Here is a 10,975-nt window from a genome sequence, read left to right on the forward strand (position 1 = left end):
TCAAGATGAACATTAATGTGATCATGTCAATAAAGAAACGGAACCCCTTTCGGCCCCACCTCTTGGAGCAGGTGCATAGGGATGGCTCTGAGACAGACACAAGTGCCGGGCCACGAGCCACACCCTGCTCTCTCCGCTACTCCTTCTAACACGCCCTCGCGATGTCCCAAGTAGGGCTTTTTACCCGTGGGTGTCGAAGCTGTCTTTTGATTCAAGCATACATTTCCGTATGCGAATTTAAAAGCCATAATACTTATATTTATTTTAAATCCCATTTCTATATGCAAACAAGACAGAAACAAACAACAATTGGAGGGAGTGTGTGGACACATGTGCACGAGACAATGAGAAATGAAAGAATGACGGGTTAAAGTCAGCCCCACAGTGCGTGCTCGTGAAACGCGGCCCTGGAGGCAGAGCTGGGGACAGCGGCCGTCCCCCATCCCCGCCCCCCTCCCTGCTGCCCTGCGGGTTCCCGAGTTGCAGGGTTACCGAAGGGATCCCGCATGGCTCAGAGACCCCATGTGAGCCCCGCAGGGCTGCTGAGGACCCTAAAGACGGAGATTAATGGCGGACTTCCGCCCAGCGGCACTTCACCGAGCCCAACTCACCGCAAGGGCCATCAGGGCCCTCAGGCCTCCTGACCACAGCTCACCACAACCCTGAAGTCCAAGCTGCCACTCCCACTCTGGCGCCCCAGGAACTAGTGGCATGGCGGGCCCTTCTAATCCAGGTGGAACTGGGATGGCCCTAGGTGTCCCCCACCTTCTCCACGTGGAGCTGCACCCCCCTCCCGCCAACATCACCTTCCTTCCAGCCCCTGAACCCTGGGCCAGGTGAGTAGGTGCCTCCTGTTGCATCCACACCTACGGACTAGAGCATGGCTGATTTGAAGAGAGGAGCCAACTTCCTTGAAAGTGTTTTGTCACATTCTGACAGAGCAATAAGGAAACCCTGTGGGTTTGGTTACACAACCTAAGGATGTCATCTGATTTTCTAATGATGTGGCAGTCAAGCACTTTCATGGGCTGGCCTACCCCCATTGAACTCCATGGGACCACCATAGCAGTGGAATGTCGGGGTCTGAGGCTTTCCAGCAGTGCACCTGTGGCTCCCTCTTTCTCCATTGTGTGAGACGACCTCTGGGATTTGTTTTGTTTAGTTTTGTTTAGTTTGTTTGTTTTGTTTTTTTGCATAGTAATCCATTTGAGAAGCACAATGAAGACATTCCCCAAATTTCGACTTCACTTTGGAAAGACATCAGCCATAATAAATGCTAGAAACTTGGGAACTGTGTTATTTTCACTATAGTTATTTCTCTTTTTTGGCAGTAAATTATTGTAAAGGAAATAAACCGATATTTCAGAAGTAAACATTAATATGTATGACCCTGACATCACTTTCACCGGTGATAATAAAACATCCAAGGGTCACAAAGGGCCAGATCTAGCTGGGTATGAGAGCTAGGACAGTATTAAGGAGGGTCAGTGTCTTCTTTGGTTGAATGTTTGTGTCCCCCCGCAAGTTTCATATATTGAAAATTTCGTGCCCAAGAGGATGGTTTTAGGAGCTGGGGCCTTTGGAAGGTGAGTCAGTCAAGAGGGTAGATCCCATATGAGTGAGAATTGTGCCCTTCTACAAGAGGCCCCAGAAAGCTGACTCATCCCTTCCACCATGTGAGGACACAGCCAGAAGTCAGCAGTCTGCAACCCAGAGAGGTCTCTCACCAGATCCTGACTGAAATCACATCTCCATCTTGGACCTCCAACCTCTAGAACCATGGGGAAAATTCTTCTTCTATTTATAAGTGGCCCAGTCTGTGCTTTTTTTAATTTTATTTTTTATTTTTTAATATGAAATTTATTGTCAAACTGGTTTCCATACAACACCTGGTGCTCATCCCAACATGTGCCCTCCACAATGCCCATCTCCCCCTGCGTCCCTCCCACGCCACATCAACCCTCAGTTTATTGTCAGTTTTCAAGAGTATCTATTGGTTTGGCTCCCTCCGTCTCTAACGGTTTTTTTTTTTCCTTCCCCTCCCCCATGGTCTTCTGTTAAGTTTCTCAGGATCCAGATAAGAGTGAAAACATATGGTATCTATCTTTCTCTGTATGACTTATTTCACTTAGCATAACACTCTCCAGTTCAATCTGCGTTGCTACAAAAGGCCATATTTCATTCTTTCTCATTGCCAACTAGTGTTCCATTGTGTATATGAGACACAATTTCTTTATCCATTCAGCAGCTGATGGACATTTAGGCTCTTTCCATAATTTGGCTATTGTTGAAAGTGCTGGTATAAACATTGGGGTACAAGTGCCGCTATGCATCAGCACTCCTGTACCCCTTGGGTAAATTCCTAGCAGTGCTATTGGGGGTCATAGGGTAGTTCTATTTTTAATTTTTTGAGGAACCTCCAGTTTTCCGGAGCAGCAGCACCAGTTTGCGTTCCCACCAACAGTGCAAGTGGGTTCCTGTTTCTCCACATCCTCTCCAGCATCTATAGCCTCTTGATTTGTTCATTTTAGCCATTCTGACTGGCATGAGGTGGTATCTCAGGGTGGTTTTGATCTGTATTTCCCTGATGAGGAGTGATGTTGAGCATCTTTTCATGTGCCTGTTGGCCATCTGGATGTCTTCTTTAGAGAAGTGTCTGTTCATGTTTCCTCCCCATTTCTTCACTGGATTATTTGTTTTTCAGGTGTGGAGTTTGGTGAGTTCTTTATAGATATTGGATACTAGCCATTTGTCTCATATGTCATTTGCAAACATCGTTTCCCATTCTGTTGGTTGCCTTTTAGTTTTGTTGCTTGTTTCCTTTGCAGTGCAGAAGCTTTTTATCTTCATGAGACCCCAAAAGTTCATTTTTGCTTTTAATTCCCTTGCCTTTGGAGATGTGTCACGTAAGAAATTGCTGCGGCTGAGGTCAGAGAGGTTATTTCCTGCTTTCTCCTCTAGGGTTTTGATGGTTTCCTGTCTCACATTCCGGTCATTTATCCATTTTGAGTTTATTTTTGTGAATGGTGTACGAAAGTGGTCTCGTTTCATTCATCTGCATGTTGCTGTCCAGTTCTCCCAGCATCATTTGTTAAAGATACTTTTTTCCATTGGATATTCTTTCCTGCTTTGTCAAAGATTAGTTGGCTATACTTTTGTGGGTCCAATTCTGGAGTCTCTATTCTATTCAATTGGTCTATGTGTCTATTTTTGGGTCAATACCATGCGGTCTTGGTGATTACAGCTTTGTAGTAGAGGCTAAAGTCTGGGATTGTGATGCCTCCCGCTTTGGTCTTCTTCTTCAATATTACTTTGGCTATTCAGGGTCTTTTGTGGTTCCATACACATTTTAGGATTGCTTGTTCTAGCTTCAAGAAGAATGCTGGTGCAATTTTGATTGGGATTGCATTGAATGTGTAGATAGCCTTGGGTAGTAATGACATTTTAACAATATTCATTCTTCCAATCCATGAGCATGGAATGTTTTTCCATTTCTTTGTATCTTCTTCAATTTCCTTCATAAGCTTTTTGTAGTTTTCAGCATCCAGATCTTACGTCTTTGGTTAGGTTTATTCCTAGGTATTTTATGCTTCTTGGTGCAATTGTGAATGGGATCAGTTTCTTTATTTGTCTTTCTGTGGCTCCATTATTTGTGTATAAGAATGCAACTGATTTCTGTACATTGATTTTGTATCCTGCGACTTTGCTGAATTCATGTATCAGTTCTAGCAGATTTTTGGTGGAATCTATCGGGTTTTCCATGTATAATATCATGTCATCTGCAAAAAGTGAAAGCTTGACTTCATCTTTGCCAGTTTTGATGCCTTTGATTTCCTTTTGTTGTCTGATTGCTGATGCTAGAACTTCCAACACCATGGTAAACACAGCGGTGAGAGTGGACATCCCTGTCATGTTCCTGATCTCAATCCCTCAGAAATACAAGCAATTCTCAGGGAATACCATGAAAAATTATATGCCAACAAATTGGACAACCTGGAAGAAATGGACAAATTCCTAAGCACCCACACACTTCCAAAACTCAAACAGGAAGAAATAAAAAATTTGATCAGTTATCAAAAATCTCCCAACAACTAAGAGTCCTGTACCACATGGTTTCTCTGGGGAATTCTACCAGACATTTAAAGCAGACATAATACCTATCCTTCTCAAGCTGTTCCAAAAAATAGAAGGGGAAGGAAAACTTCTAGACTCATCCTACGAAGCCAACGTTACTTTGATTCCTAAACCAGACAGATACCCAGCAAAAAAAAGAGAACTACAGGCCAATATCCCTGATGAAAATGGATGCAAAAATTCTCAGTAAGATACTAGTAAATCAAATTCAACAGCATATAAAAAGAATTATTCACCATAATCAAGTGGGATTCATTCCTGGGCGGCAGGACTGCTTCAACATATGCAAATCAATCAGTGTGATACATCACATTAATAAAAGAAAAGAAAAGAACCATGTGATCCTATCAATCAATGCAGAAAAACCATTTGACAAAATTCAGCATCCTTTCTTAATAAAAACCCTGGAGAAAGTTGGGATAGAAGGAACATAGTTAAACATCATAAAGGCCATTTATGAAAATCCCATAGCTAATATCATCCTCAATGGGGAAAAACTGAGAGCTTTCCCGTTGTTTTTTTTTAATAGCAACTCAAGCTGACTAAGACAGTGGCTACGTTTTCATAAATGCTCACACACACAGAAATGTTTGCTTCCCTTTGCCATGAATCCACTTTCTACAACACACTACCAGTCATTTCACTATTTTTTCAAGAAAGAAAAATTCATCCAAACTACTAAAATGAATTAAGGACATTTGAAAGTTAACCACATTTATTTGAATAGTGTACATATAGTCAAAAGTGACGTCGAAACGCTAAAAGTCAACTTGAGCCTTTGCAAAGTCGATACAGTATCCAAGGTGTCCTGAGTCATTAAGACTCCCAGTCTGAAACTCCAGGCTTCCTTTGAAATTGGTTTTAAGTCTCCCTCAGCGCCTTGTACCCAGCCCCTTTACCCGCCAGGCTCCCCGCGTTTGGAAGGGCAGCGCCTTCAATCTGGGTCTGGGGACCCACCACGGGAAAAGCAGCAGGACAGGTAACAGTTCCCCCCCCAGGAGCTGGGGCGCCCGCCGCCACCCCTGCCGTGGGCCTCCAGCCAGCGCCGCCCCGGCCCTCGCCCCAGACCGCGGGCCGCCAGCCGCGCGGCCACCAGGCGGAGCGTGTCCTCCGGACGCGCGTGGCGCCGGTCCCACGCCAGGCCGTACACGTCGTCGGTGAAGGGCGCGCCGTCGTGCTCCAGCGCCAGCCGCTCCACCAGCGCCAGCAGCTCGCCCACCTGCGCATCGCGCTCGGCGCCCGCCGCCCGGTTGTCCAGGGCGCACACGCGGCCGCCGCACTCGGCCACGAGGGCCCGCAGCGCGCGGTTGTCGGTGGCGCGCACGTAGTCGTGCAGCGAGCCCCCCTCCAGGTCCTCCCGGCGCGTGAAGACGAGCACGGCGCGCGCCAGGACGCCGGCGCCGAACAGCTCGCGGACGCCGCGCGCCGCCTCCTCGTCCTGGGCGGTGAAGCGGCCCAGCTGCGTGACCAGCAGCAGCGCGTGCGGCCCGGGCGCCGAGAGCAGGTAGCAGTTGGCCCGCTCGGTGCAGTCCGGGTCCGCGTGCCGGCCTTGGGCGGTGAAGAGGTCGGGGGTGTCGGTGACCTCCACGCGCCACCCGGCCCAGCTCCGGCTCCCCAGGGCGCAGCTTCTGGTCACCGGGGTGGTCGCGAGCCTGGACGGGAAGAGCCTGTGGCCCAGGATGCTGTTGCCCGTGGCGCTCTTGCCCACTCCGGTCCTGCCGGCCAGGATGAGCCTGAGCCTGCGCTCCTGCGCGACCGGCTGCTGCTGGTCGTCCGGGTCCTGGGAACCTGTGAGGACAGAGTAGGCGTGGGCCGCCGGCTTGAGAGCGCGCGTCCCGCTCCACCGGGGCTCCGGGGTGCCTCCTGAGGGAGGAGGGCAAGGATGCCTCCCGCTTCTGCTTGTCCAACAGGCCTTTCCCAGGCGCTCTGGTTAGAGCTTGTGCGACTCCGGGGGCATCTTTAGCCACCTTTCTTCCATCTTTGGCTCCAGTGCGTGCACCTGCCCCCCAGTCCATGCTCCGGCACCGGGTGCACACTGCTCTGGAGGGTCCCCCTCGACGGTCGCAGGCCATGACTTCAGCTGACATTACCTCTGGTCGTCCGCACTTTGCAGAGCTGCTCCGTGCTCGACGACTTCCCAGGCCTCTGCCAGACTTCTCCCAGGGGCCATCCCAGCGAGGAGATGCGGGAGGGCACAGAAGGCCTGGGAGTGAAGGGCTGTCTGGAGTCCCAGACACCCCGGGTTGGAATCACAGCCCCGCATGTGCCAGCTGTGGAACCTTGGGCGAGTTTAGTCTAAGCTTTCAAGGTCTTCTGCATAATGGGAGGGGTGACAGAGAGTTGTGTCTCCCAGGGTTGCTCAGAGTATTAGATGACAGGATCTCTTTCCTTCTTCCCTTCCTCCCTTCCCCTTCTCCTCCCTCTTCTCTCTAGTAAACCTGCTTCCAGTAAGACACAGTTGACCCTCTATCCTTGTTCACGGACACAGTCTACCTGGTAAACCGTGTTCCCTCTAGTCCATGATCTCAACCCTCCACATCTTCCGTGGGGATCGAGTAGATGTATTGTCCTCATTGTACCCTTTGGGACCCAAGCCACAGTCTGGTCAAGGCACTTAATATCCTACAGTAGGTCAGGGGCAGAGGTCCAGCAAAAATGCAAAGCTGGGGCTCTAGCTGTTTCACCCCAGTATGGGGATATGTCTGGGATTTGTCTCTCCTCAGTCTTTTTTTTTTTTTTTTTTTTTTTAATGTTTATTTATTTTTGAGAGAGACAGAGACAGAATGCGAGTGGGTTGGGACAGAGAGAGAGGGTGACGAATCTGAAACAGGCTCCAGGCTCTGAGCTGTCAGCACAGAGCCCAACGTGGGGCTCGAACTCACGAGCTGCGAGATCATGACCTGAGCTGAAGTCAGACGCTCAACCGACTGGGCCACCCAGGTGCCCCAATGTCTCTGTTCAGTCTTGAGTTAGCCCATGGCCTTGGGACCAAGAGCTGACGCCTAGCTGACTTGCCTATGGGCAAGTACATACTGAGATCAGTTCTTACCATAGGCATTCTCTTCATCTCTGGTCATCTTGCGTCCTCCCATGCCCACCTGAAAGAGTTCCAAACACAACCTGTTAGTTCCTTCATTCCTTCAATCATTCGTTCGTTTATCGAATAGGTATAACTACCTGAGGTGGCTCAGGCAAGGTCCAAAGAGCTGGTGACATCCCAATGAAAGGTCATGCTTCCTGCCCTTCCCTGAACATCAGAATTTGGGGAGGAACCCCGGAAGGACCTGGTTGGTGTTGGAACCAAACCATGAGAACCTTTGGTGAGCCTCGTTGGTCCTTTCAGGGACCCTGAATGCAAATGACAGAGTGGAAGTGATAACCCATCCTCTGTGTCAGTGAGTGAGCCTTAGCTGAGAATTTCCCAGGTAATTTATGTCAGTGGCATTAACTGTAGGCGCAAAGTTTTCCCAGAAGATTCCACAGCCAGGGGAGACTTTGGAAAACCCTGAGAATCAGAAATTCTGCTCAGTGACTTGGGGAGCAACCTTAGGGCGGTTGGCCGGGGATGGGCGGGGGTGGGGGTGGGGGGACAAGAAGAGAGTTTGCAGTTTGCTTTTGAAAATTGGGAAAGATACCTATCTCCCATGCTGATCTGAAGAACCTGTGATCTGCTCTCCGAAGACCAAAGAATTTGGCTTGTGTCATTTGTGTAAATATGACCTGTGTGCTGGAGAGATGGGACACTCCCTTCTGGCTCCTGGTGTTCCTGCCGCGAATCTGAGGCCTCTCAAACTAAGCGATGACCCCAAGTCCGGCAGGATTTACTACAGATAGCCACTCAGTGATGGAGTCTGCTTGATCTCACGAGGACCTGGTCACAAGGGCGCAGCTCTGCTCTGTCTGCTTCGCCAACCCTGTGTCCCAATCACTCCCCTTCTGGGTCAGTTGCTCAGCAGAGGAGAGGTTTCAGGGCCTTTCCAGCCCACCTGTGCGCTCACCCCCATGACCACTCATTCTCTCCCATGTTTCTGTCTGAGTCCTGTCTGTGCTCCGCCATCCATTTCAAATGCTACCTCTTCATGGCAACACCTGGCTACTGTGGGTGACCGTGCTGTGTCCCATGGGCAACACACAAGGACAAGCAAAGGGAAAGGTTGATTGATAACTTGTCTCTGACCAGTTAGATGACAGGTTTGTCTTCTGCGTAGCGCCCCGTTCAGTTCCCCAAAGCCCTTGGTAAAGTTGATCCCACAGGTCTTAGGTGAGTAGTGATCTTGTGTGTAAAAATTACCAAACTCCCATAACTGACTGCACAGCAGAACTGAAGAAGCAGCCGGAAGATTCAGTGCAAAGAACAAGAATTTAGGTAAAGCAAGAAGTCCTTATCGATGACGGAACTGACCAAGTGTGCTCTAGGAAATCCACTGGACTCCTGGCCCCTATGGGACTTCCCAAAGGTTTGCAATGGTTTGGGATGGGATTTGAAAAATTTTTCCAGAGTTTCTGAGAGCTGACATCTGGGGTTTAGAGGCTTGGAGTCATTGACTGATGTAGAACATGGAGACTCCTAGCATCGTAAATGTCATTGGATATTATGTATTCCCCAGCTTCCTGAACCTGCTGCCTTTTGGAGGTATCTATGGGAGTCTTTAAAATATATATTTGACATTTTGTTTCATAGATGTGTACTTTAAGAAGAAAAAAAGCGGTGCCTTTGTGGCTCAGTCTAAGTCTCTGACTCTTAATTTTGGTTCAGCTCATGATCTCATGGTTTGTGGGTTTGAGCCCCTCATCAGGCTCTGTGCTGATAGCACAGAGCCTGCTTCGGATTCTCTCTCTTTCTTCTTCATGTGTGCCTCCCCTGCTCACATGTCTGTCTCAAAAACAAAGAAACAAACAAATAAATAAATAATAAACTTAAAAAACGGTTCTCTCCCCCTCCTCCTGAGGGATTTCTTTTAAAAAAAAATGTTTTTTTTTTACTGTTTACTTATTTTCTTGAGAGACGGTGAGACAGCGCATGAGCAGGGAAGGGTCAGAGAGAGAGAGGGAGACGAAGAATCCAAAGCAGGCTCCAGGCATTGAACTGACAACACAGAATCCATCCCAGGGCTCAGAGCTTAATGGACCAAGCCACCGAGGCACCCTCCCCAACCCCCTGAGTGATTCTAATGCATTGGGTCCCTGCTCTGAGTTTCTGGGCCATTCATCCTGTCCAAGCTCTTCATTTAAAGCCAGTGTGTGGGGATGAAGCTGGCTCCCAGCGGACTGGGCAGCCAGGGAGGGGGAAGGGATGTGCAAGGACACACAAGCACGTGTACTGCAGAGGTCTGAAGACCATGTTCATAACTCTTGCTGACTCCTGCAAGTCCCTGGGGGTGCACAGGGCAGAGGAGGTGGAGGGCGTGAGTGGGGTTCGGCTCACAGACACGATTTCCACTCTGCGATGTGTTCTGAGGTTAGACCCACTTGTTTGTCCTCAGAAATGTCTCTCTCCTTGGCTGCACATGCCCTCAGAGGGAGTGTCTGCAGCCTTCTCCAGCGTGCTCAGCCCTGGCAGTGCTTCTAGCAAACACCTTTCTGACCAGGCGAGGAGCAGGGCAGGACGAAGAATGTAGTCCCAAGTAAAAGTGTGCGCACTCCACGGCTGGAGAAGATGCTTACCATTTCTTCTTCCCTTGCTTGTTCTGAAACTCAGAGCTCCCTGAAAAGCCTGCAAGGGTGAAGTTATTCTTTCTAGATCCCGCTCCCCTTCCTGGGAGGTAGTAGAATGCAGGCACCCACTCAGTGAGCTGCAACCAGGCCCTGAACTCCTTAGAGCCAACCTAATCCCCCCCACTTCCTCCACTGCCCTCTGCCCCAGGTGGCTCCCTTCCTCCCCGTGTGTGCTCACCTTCCAGCAGAAGTGGTGACAGGCTCTGCTGTTGGCTGCAGAAAACCGGGACCTGGTGCTGTGCCTTGGGTTGTGAGTACAGAGGCTGTTCCTGCCAGCACAGCACAAGGAGGAAGTCTCAGAGCCCAGGGAGGGAGGGCCCAGTGGTGCCGATTTAAAGGGACAGGACATGGGCCAGGTGGGCCAGTGAGTGGTGCCTTTGCGTTCTTTTCACTGCGCAACACACCCCCTGTTTGGGACTGTGATGATCCTTTCCGAAGATCACTGTGGCACCACATCTTGTTCCCGGGAGGGGCTGTTACCTCAATGAAGGGCAGTTTAGATTTCTGAGGCCTGTTCTCAGTTTTGGCCTCTGCCCACTACTCTTATGTCCAGTTGCCTTTTGCTTTTTGGGTGTTTTCCTAGAAAATGGCCTCTTGAGAGTCTCCTTCCCCAGGAATCAGGGAGGAATCCTTGGCTGGACATCAGTGTGGACAAGGCCACCAAATGGTCCTCTCTGCCATCTCCTCATTCCTAAAGAAAAAGAGGTCTTTTCAGCTATTAAAGGTCAGACAGCAGGAAGAGGATGGAATTTTCATAGGAGACTTAGTCTAGCCTCAAGTTGGTATCTCTGACCCAAGTGTCTGTTTCTCCTCTCAGGAGGTCATGAGAGGAAAATAGCCATGAGTAAAATAGCCAGACTTTGTGTGGAGAGAAGGCTACAACAGTGTATGGTGCTATGTGCCCTGGACCTGGTTTGTTCTGGAATCAACTCTGCGATCTTGCCTAGCTCACTTACAGTTTCTGGAGTCACCTGTCCCCGTGTGTAGTGAGGGCTTTCACTTAACCTGAACCTAATACTCTGGGGCCTGATTTTTAGCCAGTCTTGCCAGTTCATTCTCTCTAGTGAAGATACCTAACCCATGGCCCTCCACCTTATCCCCCCACACCCTATCCAGCTTTATGGAG

General features: G+C 49.4%; 1 protein-coding gene across 3 annotated transcripts in view; it reads right to left on the reverse strand.

Moving 5' to 3' along the window:
- The window catches only part of LOC122212987 (GTPase IMAP family member 1-like), a 65,871-nt gene extending 55,642 nt beyond the window's left edge, over positions 1-10,229 (reverse strand). Inside the window, exons 1-4 of one of the 3 annotated variants that reach the window (XM_042927040.1) lie at positions 10,028-10,107; positions 9,604-9,847; positions 7,184-7,232; positions 4,819-5,922 (exon numbers count right to left, since the gene is read on the reverse strand). In XM_042927040.1, the coding sequence (XP_042782974.1) occupies positions 5,069-5,922; positions 7,184-7,226 (897 nt within the window). In that variant the 5' untranslated portion in view covers positions 7,227-7,232; positions 9,604-9,847; positions 10,028-10,107 and the 3' untranslated portion in view covers positions 4,819-5,068. Of the gene's footprint in view, positions 1-4,818; positions 5,923-7,183; positions 7,233-9,603; positions 9,848-10,027 lie in introns of those variants that run through there. The other 2 variants (XM_042927037.1, XM_042927036.1) reach the window with 2 other exon arrangements.
- Between the last annotated feature and the right edge of the window lie 746 nt (positions 10,230-10,975).

Source organism: Panthera leo, chromosome A2, assembly GCF_018350215.1.
Source record: "Panthera leo isolate Ple1 chromosome A2, P.leo_Ple1_pat1.1, whole genome shotgun sequence".
NCBI classification, from domain to species: domain Eukaryota; kingdom Metazoa; phylum Chordata; class Mammalia; order Carnivora; family Felidae; genus Panthera; species Panthera leo.